Genomic DNA, 14,214 nt, shown 5'->3' with positions numbered 1-14,214 from the left:
ATTTTATACAATCGAGTTTTGCTAGCTAAATAAATAATAGGAGGTTAGGTTAATTTATCTCTTGTCCTATAAGAAAAAAGTTATGTGGACTAACAGTCTGTGGTGCTAAAAATAAAGTTCCGCGGAAAACAGTGTGTTGCTAGTGAAGAAAAAACTGTTTCCCTCGAGTAGAATTAACCTAAATAGTTATAATATATGTATAATCGTATATAATTAATATATAATTTACGTATACTGGATAAAAAGTAAACAGTAAATTCAGTTGGTTATTTGTTTAAAGATCAAACGTGATACTATTTTCTTATTAGTCTATTCCAAAAGAATAATGAAGATCTTTTGTAAATACCCACTCACCACAAACTATTTACTCGCTCCTACCCATAAAGTTTTCTACCTATTTTTTTTTAAATGCCCGGCCCTTCCAACCAAATAAAGTCAAACTAAGTTACTAAAACCAAGCCAAGCTAAGCCAAGCCATTTCATGTCAAGTCAAGCCAAGCCAAACCAAATCAAGTCAAGCCAAGCCAATTCAATCCAAATCAAGCCAAACCAATTCAAGCCAAATCAAGCTATGTTAAGCCAAATGGGTAAGAAAAGTGGGATGGGTAGGTAGGTTGGGTTATTAGTTTTAATTGGGTAGGTACATATTGTAACTAGTTTTCAAATGGGTAGAGAAGAGTAATTAGTTTAAGGTCAATAGGTATTTTGCATAAATTGCTCAAGAATAATATAATTCTATATCTAAGAAACAATTTAACTTTATATTTGGACAAAATGCAAAACTTGCCGATCGATTGTAACTAATTGCATTCGATAGTCGAAAAGTGTATAAAATATACGTACATTTTGTTGGCTATTATTTTTGGAAGTGTCTAAAATATATATTTCTCTTAAATTTTTCATTTTTATCCTTAACTAATGTTAGAACCCGCGCGATGTACGGATAATATGACAGAATATTAATCTTATAAAATTATGATCTAATATATTATACTATTTTAATAAATTAGTAGTTATTTTATTATTTAATTTAGTGTACAGAAATATAACAGAATCTATAAATCAAAGGATACATTATATAGTAATCAAAAAATTATTTGTTCCTTATTTATTCTTTATTATTATTAAATTAATAAATACTTAGTATTATACGTTTACTAATATGACTTTTTATTAACTTGTCAATTGGCTTAATTAGTACATAATAAGTTAAATTATATCGTTATATATTTTATTTATTCTTGAAATTATTGTTTATATTTTTGTCTTTAGTTTTATCTATTATAATATTTTTAGTTATATGATCTTATAAATATATCATGACCATATGAATTATTATTCAAAACATTTCTCATCCCAAAAAATAAACTAGTCTTATCATTTTACATATATCTACATAAATATTTAATTATTTTTAATTCAAATTAAAAAAGAATAACTAATTATTAACAAACCTAACTAATTTGTCATGTTAAATTTTTGTTGTGACACTTGATATCATCACATTGATTTGCTTCTCATATTCTTTATAAATAGTATAGATAAGATAAATATTATGAAAGCATATTTTGACCACAAAGTTTAAAAAATCACCTTATTTTTCTTAAACTCTACAGTGTCACATATATTGATGCGGAAAATAATACTAGAAACAAATTAGTATGTGGTTGACTATTGGATGTATGTTTCAAGCCACAGATACAATGAACAGAACTTAATATTATGACTGTCAAATTACAAAGTCCAGCTAGATACTGAGTCCTTACTTAGCCCACCGCTTCTGCTCTGGTTTTTACTTCTTGTCGGCTTTCTCTACCGTTATTATAAATATCTTGAACCTTTTGTTCTTAAAATCTAAATTTTATTTTCACATGCAAACAAACAGGTATGCTCACTTACTGATATACTATATATACTTGGTTCTGAAAATTTAATGTTCCTATAGTTTAAAAGACACAGTATTTTCTGAAAAGATGTGTCTAATCTTTGTAATAAGTATGACATATTTTTCACGAAATAGGCTTCATCCTTTTTGAGTCTTTATATTTCACTAAAAATCTCAAAACTCTTACAGAGGCAGTTGTAAGATTTTGAATACACAATACAAGATTTCTAAGTATAGTTCGTCGTATCTTGAGAATCATAGGACATTAATTACTATGCTATTTGCACTTTGGAAATCTACTCTGAAGTCAGCGTCTTCCATAGGGTGCCCCTCAAAACGGTATCTTTTCTTGCCAATTCTAGCATCTTATTTATTTATTAAGTAATTTTTTTTAATTAGTACTTCCATCTCTAATAGGAGTATTTTTTTTCCCAACAGCATATAGACCATGGACCAACATTTGATGAGCAATAATAGCAGAAACGGGGTTCAAAATCGCGAGACATTTCACAAGTTTTTCGAGTCATGGCTTGTTGAACAGAACCAAGATTTGGAACAGCTTGTGCGCGCCTCAAAAGAAGTCAATGGCGTAGAAGAAAACAATCGTAGAATGTTGTCGCCGTTGATTCAACGTGTCATACACCACTATGAGAATTATTACAAAGAAAAATCAAGAAGTGCTAAAGAAGATGTTTTAGGTATGTTAAATCCAACTTGGAGAAGTAATCTTGAAGATGCTTTTTTATGGATTGGAGGGTGGAGACCAAGTATGGCTTTTCATTTATTGTATTCGAAATCGGGTTTACAACTTGAAGCTGGTTTTCATGATTTATTTAGAGGAATTAGTAGAGGGGATTTAGGAGATCTTTCTGGTATTCAACTTGGGAAAATTGATGAGTTACAAAATAAGACATTAAGGGAAGAGAAAAAATTGACTGAAAGATTAGCTAAAGTTCAAGAAACAGTGGCAGATACATCAATGGTTGAATTATCACATATAGTGAGTGAATTAATGAGGGAAGAGGGAAGACAAGTAGAGGAGACTGAGGAGGAAAAAGTGAAGACAAATATTGCTAAAAAGGAGGAAGGTTTATTGGAGGCTTTAAAAAAAGCTGATGATTTAAGGCTGAGGACTCTAAAGGAGATTTTGGGAATTTTGAAACCAATTCAAGCTGTTCATTTCTTGATTGCTGCTGCTGAACTTCATTTGAGGATTCATGATTGGGGAATGAAGAAAGATACTGTTGCTGTTAATTCCCGCAACCATGGTCATGGCGTCCTCAATAACAGAGACAGAGTCAGAATTTAAGGTTTACGGGTTCTGAACTTACCGCTGCACCCGCCATATCCTTTTTATTCATTTCTGTTTATGTGGATTTTCTTCAGTTCTATTAGTGTTGCAGAAACATGATAAGCTAAGATTTTGATGTAGAATGAAGAACTTTAGTCTTTAGGTCCTTTTAATTTCATTTATGTTATTGTTGTTTTTGCATAAAGTAGGGTAGGAAGTCTCCGTCAAACCATGTACTCTATTTGTTTCGTTATATATGATATTATGTTTTATTGGGTATTTATATGACAGCATATTAAATTGAACTGAGAGTTTAAGAAAGTAAAAGATTACGAGGGTGTTTGGCTAAGCTTATAAGCTGGTCAAATTGACTTATAAATATTTTTTGGTTTATCTACACATTTGATAAATACTCAAAGTGCTTATAAGTCAAGTGTTTATAAGCTAAAATCAGTGTCATAAGTTGGTCCCCTCAACTTATGGATTTTTATCTTATAAGCATTTTTATTTTAATTAAGATTTTTATTAGTTTATCCTTAATAATATTTTTTAATTCATAAAATATTTTTCTCAAAATAAATTTTCTAACATACTTTTCATTCCATATTCGTTGTTCATTTTTTTCTTTACAAAATTTTTTTTTAAATTTATAATCTTTTATAAAGTTTTTAAGGATGTTTTAGTCATTTTAATAAAAAAATTATTTATCAGCTTTTTTTACCAAACACATCAACTGTTTATTATCAATTTCAGTACGTCTATCTAAACACGTAAATATTTATTTAAAAAAATCAGTTTCAATAGACCTTACTTGGTGTGAATTTGAGTTAATGTCGGGTATCGGATAAGAAGTAAAAATGTTAGAGAAAGGATTGTTAAAAATTGCTACTCTAATTGCAAATTGCGAGTCAGTTGCATGCATAAATGAGGTGATGCATATAAAACCAGCTCATTGACATCAAGCAAAAAGATAAAAGAGAAAAAAAGGAATTGTCAGTGAGATAATCTTAAATAACAACCAAATGACTTCAGCCAAAAAAAGAAATGCGTAACAAATCTGAAGTAAAGGTAGATCTAGAATTAAGTTCAAAGTTAGCATGTCAAAATTTCTCATAAAAATTTCAAATTTCACTTAAAGTTGAATTTTGAATTTTTTCGAAAATTTAAAAAACTCCAAGTTATTTTTAAAATTTTCACTTCAAATCACTCACAAAATTCAAAAATAACTCTAAAGTGTATTCATGTCTAAACACAACTCTAATTTTCAAATACCATTTTCAACTAAAAAAATCACTTTTTTGGAATTTTACAATTCTTATGTCCAAACACCCACTTAGATAAGAAGATATGGAAAACTGTATAGACTTTATTTTGAAATTAAATGTCTTTTTCTTTTATTAAGATGTAATTGAGTACTTTTTAAAATATGGTTTTACTAAAGTGCGATATTTAATAGTGTCATAATTTCATGACCAACAATACCAATTTAAAATCTATGTTTTTAGTTGAAATAAGTAATTATTCACCAGAGAACTGAATTTCACTGGAGCATTGAGCAAAGAGAAGTGAAGACTATTAATGCTAAGTTGGGAATTTGTGAATTGATAATAATAATAATAATAATTTAGATTCAGTTGCACCTCATACATAATAAAATGGTGCACATGATACAACCATTTTACTGTAATAAAAAAAAAACACCTAAACTCAAATAAAAGAGAAAAAAAAGCAGCAAATCCACAACAAAACTTGAGTACTCTCTATTGAGACAGAAGAATGCCAAAAACCTGAACATAAGAAAATAGAAACATATTAGAACTTCCCTTGATCAATAAACTGTAGTAATATTTATAATCATCGGTTGGAAAAAAAAAAACAAGAATTTATTACCTCTTTATAGCTCATCTTTTGCTGAATCTGTTTTTACTGATTCTGATGTGGTGGAATCAGCTTCTGACTGAGCAGTTTTATCGTCGCGATTCTGCTGAATAAATTCAATGATGGCCTCTTTTGTTCTTTCGCCATTATACTGAGACAATTTACCAGAAGCAGATTTGAAGTACAATGTTGGAAATCCTTTAACGTCAAATTCATTTGTACGGATATCATTTGCAGTTGCATCCTGATTAAGAAGAACAACACAATTAACATAATGATCATAGTTTAGACTATTTAATGATCATAGAAAGAATGAAGGAATAAGTAAAAGATTCTTACTAATTTTGCTATCAGAACATTTGGATCGTTTTCGAACGAGACAGCTACTTCATCCAAGATTGGAGCGAGCGCCTTGCAGTGGCCACACCAAGGTGCATAGAACTCTAGTAGTACTGTAACAAAGGAAAAAATAATAGTCAAAACAAAAGGAAAACATTATTAGTTCTTAGATAAGCAGGCCTAGAGGCGGAGCCAGGATTTCAACCATATGGGTTCTGGATTTTAGAACGATGTTTCCAAGTGTTAGTGACTGGGTTCTAAATTTAATATTTGTACATATTTAATGAATTTTAAACACTAAATACATTGTTTGAGCAAAAACTATTGAGTTCGGCCGAACCCGTATTTCGGCTTGTGCCTCCGCCCCTTAAGCAGCTGCAGTAGAAATACATAATCAAGAAACACTAACACACCATTTTTCCCGGAGTTGAGAACCATTTTTTCGAGAGTATCTCTAACAACCACCTTCACAGGCTCGTCGTTAACCTCAGGGATAGGTTGTGATTTTACGTATGGCTTCAATTTTCCGTCCTGCAACAACGCAAAAAGGAAAGAAATATTGAGTAAAAACAGGAAATTAGCAAGCCATCAATTGACAGTAGAGAACTCCAAATGAAAAGACATACTGCTCTATTGATAAACACAAAAGGGCTTTTTTCATTTTTGTCCCGTCGCCCATTACAGGCGCTAGCCAACATATACACTGATTAATGATTTTGTATATCATGTGTATATTATATGTATATTTATACTTAATATACAAAATATATACATTTGGTGGCTATTATTTTGGAGGGTGGCTCAATAAAGTAATTATCCCAAGTAAAAAATGCAGATTCATCACCTTGTAATCCTTCAACCAAGAAGCAAGGGCATCGGGTTCTACATGTGCTTTGAGATACTTTTGTCCATCATTCTCCATTATTATGATCAGAGGTGCCTGTTCTGGCTTCAGCCCAAAGTACTGCAAACGAATAATTAACATGTGTTTATATGGTCATTTGGAAAGCCAATATACTAATTATCAGATAGGCTTAAAGCATGTTACTAACATTGAATGCACCTTCACCAGCCTCAACATCTCCCAAGAGAAAGCTCAATCCCTTCAGACCATTCTCCTTGTAGAGCACAGCAACATCCTTATACTTGGATTGAAATGTGTCGAGCTCAGTGCTAAAGTTCACGAAAAGCATTGCCTGCATATAACAAATTTTAAGTAGTTAGTCATTGAAATAGAATGGATATAGCTTCTTGTATCAGAAAGTGTAGATTTCACAATATTAAAGCAGCAAAGACTAAAGTACCTTTGCGCCGATACCATTAAAGAACTTGCTAACATAAATTGAGTTTTCTGGATCTTTGTCAAAATAAGTGACAATAGGAATACTAGATTCTGCAATTAACTTCTCCATTACTTCGACTTCAAAATCCTGCATAAGTACAGGTTAAGTGCCAGTCTAACCAGAAGAAACAGGTCAATATCAAACCACATAATCGTTAAAGGAACAACAAATACAACCTCAAAATCAACGAAGAATTCATCGAATGGCTTAAGGAGACGAAGAGTGGGCTTATCAACTGGCTCGCCCCGAGGGAGGAGTTTAGCATCAAGGGTGTGAGCAAAGTCATAGTCAGCTCGTAGTTTTTCAGCTAATGTTGTATAGTTTTCAAATTTCTCCCCTGAGAGTTCTTGAAATATACCAACCTAAAAGAAAATCCATGCATTTTAGGAACAAATGGAATGCTGAGAAAGAAGCTAAACAATGAGAAATGAGTAAGTGATAAAAAGAAACAGCACTTACAACAATGATCTTTTTCTCATCGATGACATTTGCAGCATCTTCTTTCGACTTGATTTCAGGAGATGCAGGACCTGATTGTTTCTTTATATAAGTTACTATACCATCTGCTTCGCGAGGACCATTATATTCTTGAATATTCTTTCCTCCATCCCTAAAAATCTTAATAGTTGGGAAGCCCTTGAGCTGATATTGCGTTGCGAGTCCTCTATTTGCCTCATCACTCGCATCAATTTTAGCTAGAACAATTGGAGGGTCATGACTACTCAAAACTGAAGCAGCTTTTTCATACTGGAAAACAAAAAGAGAAGAAAATGTTTTATTAAGAATCAAATGGCTTACAAGAATGTGGAAACAACAACAACAATCACTGAATCCGACAAGTGGGGTTTGGGTTGGGTAGTATGTACACAGACCTTACTCGCCTATCAAGAATGTGGAAAATGTCAAATAAATATATTCTAATAGAATGATGTCCCTCTTTTCAGAGAAGAAAGCTAGTACCTCAGGGGCAAGTTTTTGGCAGTGTCCACACCTGTTATATTAAAAAGGGACTATCAGATTTCCAGAAAATTGAAAAAGGAACTAATATAGAAATAAAATGAATACAGTTCTTGAAGAGATTAAGAATCAATTTCGAATAAGTTCAAATATTTAACATAGAAGAATATCCACGAGTAGATATCCTAAATAAGCCATCTACAGAGTCCTAAAGAACATTAGAGTTAATCCACAGTATTTAAGCTGTTATAGACCTAAATAAATAAATAAAGGTGTCACATCTCGAACATGTGAACGTTTAAATAAGGTGGTTATATAATATGTATGTTTGGTTTGAAGTCTCCCATCATCTATGGTTGGAGTCTATTAAAGATTCACCATCTATGTCACACGGACTTATATCATGTCATTTCACACATCAAGATGGCTAAAAACAAGTCCCTTTATTCGGTTTGAAACACAAATTAAAATACTCCATAAATTAAGAATTAACTAAAAAATAATTATTATTATAAAAAGACTAAAATCGTGACTTTCATAGAACAGAAAAAATTCGTTAAATTATAACACATAATGTAAAAACTAAAACGACATATTATATACAGTAATCAACAGAAACATATTCAAAAACAAACTTAAACACAGATCATTTTCTACTTATAAAACTAGAGTCAAATTCAGAATTTAAAGTTATGCATTTTAATATATTTTTTCGACTCTGCCCTAAATACGTCTCTACATACAAATCATAAAAGTCAACGAGCGGGGTGAGAAATTACCAGGGGGCATAGAATTCAACGACAATAAAGTTGTGGTTGGATACAACGTCAGTGAAGTTTGTATGGTCTAATGTTAACACATGCTCTTCTTCTTCTACTGCTACACAAACTGCAAAAACAACTGATACAACTACCAAAATGCTTCTCCAAGCCATTTTTCACTCTCTCTAATATATGTATTTTTATGTGTATATCTAATAACAAAAGGAGGATGTGACAAACTGAGAAAAAAGCTGTCTTTTATAATGTTAAAAATTCACAGGGGAGGATGGCCATGTCAGCTTGGTAAATGACGTGTAAAGTTTTGATTGGTCTTGGCATGTGTCAAAAGAATTTAACGGTTTGAAAGGAGAATCTGATTCTAAGTTTTGTCATATTTACTATTTTTCTGATTTAAATTAAATACTACATAGCACTAAATAGGATATAAATTCAAGTCTTTTAATTCTTTTCCTTTTCTGTGTGCGGTCATGGTGATTATGTCAAAAAATTTTCCTTTTTTGCTTCTTTTTGTTTCCTGTGACGTTTAATAACTTGCTTAACGTAAATTTGGCAAAATAATTATTCATTATTTAGTTAATATAAAAGTGTAATTCAATTAACTTCCAAACTTAGATTGGAATACATGATATTGTTATTCTATTACCTAAGTTGTGGATTATGTATTTTCATCCCATGATTGACTTTACATGATATTTTTAAAGCTATACTATAAGTGTTTTTAAATGCGTTTTTTGAACGAGACTCAAATGTAGTGAGCTAAAACTCTCTGAAGTGGGAAAGGAGGCGTAAGTATTACAAGGTGTAAGTCCCAATATTCCGGGCATAATCCCTTAAGCATAAGGCGCGACTCTCTTTGGAGCGTAAGCCCAAACAATTATTTTAAATTGAAACTAAAAATTGCTTAACAATTTTAGTATTATATTATTATTAATTAATTAATAGTTAACTGCTTATTGTCATGATAATTAGTCATATATTTATATTCAACAAACAAGAACACAAATCAATCAGTTAATAAGACATTAGTCAAATGTTTGACCAATTGATTAACTAATTTTATCGATTTATTCAAGATTGAACAATTATGCTCTTCTGTGTATGAGTTTTTAAGAAAAACTAAAAACCAAAAAGAACCAAAAAATCAAATATCAATAAACAATCCAACCAAATCAACATATAAATACACTTAAGTTATATTAAAAATTGTTTAACTTTTTCTTGAACTAGACATATATGTGATCTTGCTTAAAATTTAAATATTTAATATGGCTATTATAGATGATCCATTTTTTTTAATTTAAAAACTTAATTCTAACGTGTATTTTCACTTACTTAACAAGTGTTTGTTTAAATATTGCGATCTCCTTATTCTTTCTCTTACTAGCACAAGATTTAATAAGCTCATATATCTTTTCAAAATTTTAGTATTATTTTATTGGCAATTTTTAAAACTAAACAGGGCATATCTGTTATGAACAGGCTCTTTACCGATTATTTTATTGGGCTGGTATTTGGATTAGTTGTTAAAATGAGAAAATACCAATATGTGATGTGGGATTCGGGTTGAGAAAATCCATTAAAATATTAGGGCTCGTTTGGTATGAGGGACAAGGAATAATTAATCTCGGGACTAAATTTAAGAAGAGTTTATCACATGTTTGATTGAGAGAAAATTGTGTATAATTAATCCCGGGATTGTAGTATTTTTTATCCCCATCAAAAGATGGAATAACTAATCCCAGGATAATTAATCCTGGGATAACATCTTTCCAACCAAACGACCTCTTAGAGTACTGAAGGAAATAGAGGAGATACAAATAGCATGAGTATGTAGTTGTTAGGCTAAGCTAGAACTTGGTCTTTTCTTTTCATTAGCTATTTTGTAATAGCAATCTGGAACCTCCCTTTTCTTATTTTTCTTTTTTTTTTTTGTTCCATAAATCAGTTGTAATTCCTCAGTTTGGTTGAATATCAGATTATCTTTTCATTTGGTAAACTAGATGAGGAAAGGCCCGTATACGGGCTCAATATTGCAATTTCTTTGGAAAATTACCAGCTATGTGCTTTTATAAGTAGCTTATTATAAAAATTGACCAATTTATTAAATATTATTAATATTAGAGAAATGTTACCAATTAGTTATTTGTAGCCAAAAAAATATTAAATTTCTGTTTTCTTTTGAGTGAGTGTTAGTAGATTAGATTGAGTACATCTTAAGGGGTTTGAATCTCAGTTATGGGATGATTTGACTGAGGTTTGAATTGAAAATCTTAAATAGAAGATGAAACCTGATAAAAATGAGATGTGTATCATACTGTGTATCATTTGTGTATCATATTTGTATAAAAGGTGTATCACATGTATATCCATATATATTTGTATGTGTGATACATGTTTGATACATGTGTCGCAGAAGAATTTTTTGAATTCTAACTACGATTTTTGATACCAAATCACCTCCAATCTTCCTCAAAAATCGTATATTTGACTCATCTATATGTTTTCAATGAATTTCAACCATACCCATTGAAAAAGGTCCCCTTTTACTTAGAAAGAACCTTATTTCTTTTCGTCTTGCATCTAATGTTACTGATCACGCTTAAAAATATGGAAAGAGATCTTTGTGTGTGATTCTTGGAGAGAAAGAACCTTAATTATTTAGATTTTTAATTTTTATATGTGTTTTGGCTAGTGTTGATAAGTCTATGATTAATGGTTAGAGGTTGGTAAGTTGGAACTTATTTGAGACATTTATGTAATATTCTCATTTTAAAAATGTTATTTGTTGGTGCTCAGTTAAATTTTTGATAAATAAATTATCATTATCATATTATGGATTGAAAATGATATTGGGGTCACAATTTACAATTAATTTATTTTAATAATTTACATAAAATTAAGCTACAAATTATAACTTGTTTAAGTTGTTTCAATTAACATAAAAAGATTACGTGCTATAATACTCATTTTAACCTCTGATTAGTGTCAAACACAAACATCAAATTAAAAAATTGATATCAATGATATTATTTCCCCATTGTATTTGAATATATATATTTTTTAAAAGAGAATACATTAAAAAGTAGCAAGTGTCGTCTATATTAATATAATTTTCTAGAATCAAAAGAATACCAATCTATCTTACATAAACTAATCTGAAATACATCCAAATTGGTCTTGCAAGTGTTTCGACAGTGGGACCGATTAGCTACTTGATGAAAGAAATCTCATTCTTTATAATACGATAAAAGACGGAAAAAAACTATGATTTTACTTCATATCTTGTATACATCAAAATTAAGATTTTTTTTTTAGTTCAATAAGCAAAGAGAACTTCCAAGGGGATTTGCATTCCTAATGAAGCAATTTACTACTTCAAACAAAGAGAACAATAGCACTAAAACAAATATTAACATGATATACATTGCCTTTTTATTATTATATTTTTTACATGATATAAATTGTAGGAATTCAATATAGTAGTTTAAATTATATTTTATTATAACTCATTTAAAATGATGTTAACTGGTGATAAAATAATAAATATTTGATAGAAGTCTACATAAATTATACAGATTTTAATTTTTCCTCAATTTAAGGAGGTGGGAGAAATGTTTCTATTTTTTTTTATAGAATTATCGCATTTTAATTTTCATAATGAAATAATATAAAAATTATAACAAGAAATATCTAAGACAATTTATTGACAATTGAAAACTTATCATGGAAGAATGGACAACAACAATAACAACAACAACAACAATAACAATAAAAATTCCAGTGTAATGTAATCCCACAAGTGAGGTTTGGGGAAGGTAATGTGTAACCCCTAGATTATATTTTTACATCAATTCAGTATATAAGAGATAGACTCCCAGTACAGTAGGAACAAATTTCATTACTTAAATTAACTTTTGAGGTTTAACAAACTATACTTTTTAAAATTACTTTTGAATATAAAAAATTTTAGTTTGAAATCGCTTTCAAATAGTGTGGATATATTAAACCATTTAATTCTATTTTTAAACTGCTTTAAAATAGTATGGGTAAATATGAAAATTTTGTAAATTTTTGTTGCCCTATTATTTAAAAATTAATTTTACGCTCTCTATGGAAACTTCTATTTGACTAAAACAAAATTAATAATTTTACATAAAAAAAAGTTCACAGTACTGATTGAATCCAAGCCTACACTACTATTGAGTAGCGAGGATGGTCGATGCAGTTTTACCCAACAAGGTCGGGATCGAATCCATAGGGAGTTAATTGATTTGGAATTAGGTTTATATCTAAGTTTAGATGCGTGTTTTGTTCCTAATTACGCTTCCATGCATTTTAGTTTTGATTCTACTTCTAATTCTATTCTATTATATGCAATGATTAAAGCTAAGTACAATATTTTTTATGTTGGTTTTCAAGTGTATAAAAGGACTAGGATAGTGACTTTCACCTGGGTGGGCATCTAACGGGTAGTAATAATCTAGGGCAAGCTTGATTAATTTGGGGTCGTGATATAGTTATCTCACCCAAGTACTCACTCTATACCTCTCGATAGTTTGAGTGATTTTGCCAAATTTCGCTTTCTCAAGTCCAAATGGGTATTCATGCAAGTCACGTGATATTAACTCAAGTCGGGTATTACTATCTCTAGGTTTAACCCTTTAATTGGGGCTATCAATCTCTTAAGTTCACCCCAATTCCTTGTTAGCCTAATTTTACTAGACTTAGTACCTCTTTCTCAAGAAGAGACTAAGTTATAAAGGCATGAACCAGTGCTTGCAACCACTAATTCTACAATTCTAGCAAGAACTAGGCTAAATATCACTAACTCATAAACATTCAAGCCCTAAAATTCAGTATCCATCAAATACCCACCCTAGGGTTGGGTCACAACCATAACTATGGGTCTAGCTACTCATAGAAATAGCAGAAATCAAAGATGAAAAGAAGATAAAATTCATAATACTAGATTAAAAGATGAAAATCTAATGTTAAAAGGTGAATCTAATACAAAATTGCCCAAAAGGGAAGTTCCAGACGTCTCACGTGCTCAACAAATACACAACATAACCTAAATATAACAAAAAGTTCTATTTATACTAAGCTGAAATTTCCGAACAAAAATACCCCTGCCGAGTTTACGCGGCCGCATAATTTTGACCGCGACAGCACTCCTGCTTTAGCGGCCGCGTAATTCTGATCGCGGTCCACGTTTTTCACTTCTGGATCTGGGTTTCGCGGACCGCGTAATTTTCATCACGGTCGCGTAGGAGACTTCCGCGGCTGCATAATCTTGACGCGGACCGCACTTCTTATTTTTGCTTAAAATATAAGCTCTCTGAACTTCAACAACCGCGGTCCGCATAATTCCAATCGCCGCCGCGCAGGGACTTTCGCGACCGCACCTTTTTGACGCGGTTCGCGTTCATGTTTTAACCCAAAAATTCATCTCTCTGAATCTTTCTTTCGCGGACCTCGAAATAGTGTTCGCGACCGCATTATAGCTTTCGTGGCAGCACAATATTTGTGTGGTCCGCGTTTCACATCTTTTGGCCCAGTCTTGGTTTTTGTTCAAGTTTTGACTCCTTTATGAGTTGATTATGACTCATTTGGCTCATTTTGAACAATCCCCGCAAGCAATCATGTTACATTAGTTTTCAGGAATACCTTCACGCATTTTTGGCCCTAAACACAAGTAAAAGAGAACAAAATAACAGGTTAAAATCCCTACTTATCAAG

At 31.0% G+C, this 14,214-nt stretch overlaps 2 protein-coding genes across 2 annotated transcripts; one reads left to right on the top strand and one right to left on the bottom strand.

The window, feature by feature from the left end:
* Positions 1 to 1,856: 1,856 nt before the first annotated feature.
* LOC107804444 (protein ZW2) lies at positions 1,857 to 3,459 on the top strand. Its single transcript, XM_016628339.2, has 2 exons — positions 1,857 to 2,224; positions 2,324 to 3,459. The coding sequence occupies exon 2, from the start codon at positions 2,334 to 2,336 to the stop codon at positions 3,192 to 3,194; it is 861 nt and encodes a 286-aa protein (XP_016483825.1). The 5' UTR covers positions 1,857 to 2,224; positions 2,324 to 2,333; the 3' UTR covers positions 3,195 to 3,459.
* A 1,299-nt stretch (positions 3,460 to 4,758) lies between these two features.
* Positions 4,759 to 8,665, bottom strand: LOC107804440 (protein disulfide-isomerase-like). The gene is made up of 11 exons (XM_016628334.2): positions 8,473 to 8,665; positions 7,697 to 7,727; positions 7,196 to 7,483; positions 6,913 to 7,098; positions 6,698 to 6,823; positions 6,446 to 6,589; positions 6,238 to 6,357; positions 5,807 to 5,924; positions 5,394 to 5,506; positions 5,067 to 5,298; positions 4,759 to 4,963 (listed from the first exon to the last, which is right to left on the bottom strand). Exons 1-10 carry the CDS (start codon positions 8,625 to 8,627, stop codon positions 5,071 to 5,073), a joined length of 1,509 nt encoding a protein of 502 aa, XP_016483820.1. The 5' UTR covers positions 8,628 to 8,665; the 3' UTR covers positions 4,759 to 4,963; positions 5,067 to 5,070.
* Between the last annotated feature and the right edge of the window lie 5,549 nt (positions 8,666 to 14,214).

Source organism: Nicotiana tabacum, chromosome 13 (assembly GCF_000715075.1).
Source record: "Nicotiana tabacum cultivar K326 chromosome 13, ASM71507v2, whole genome shotgun sequence".
Lineage (NCBI taxonomy): Eukaryota > Viridiplantae > Streptophyta > Magnoliopsida > Solanales > Solanaceae > Nicotiana > Nicotiana tabacum.
This window is presented reverse-complemented; position numbering and strand designations above follow the sequence as displayed.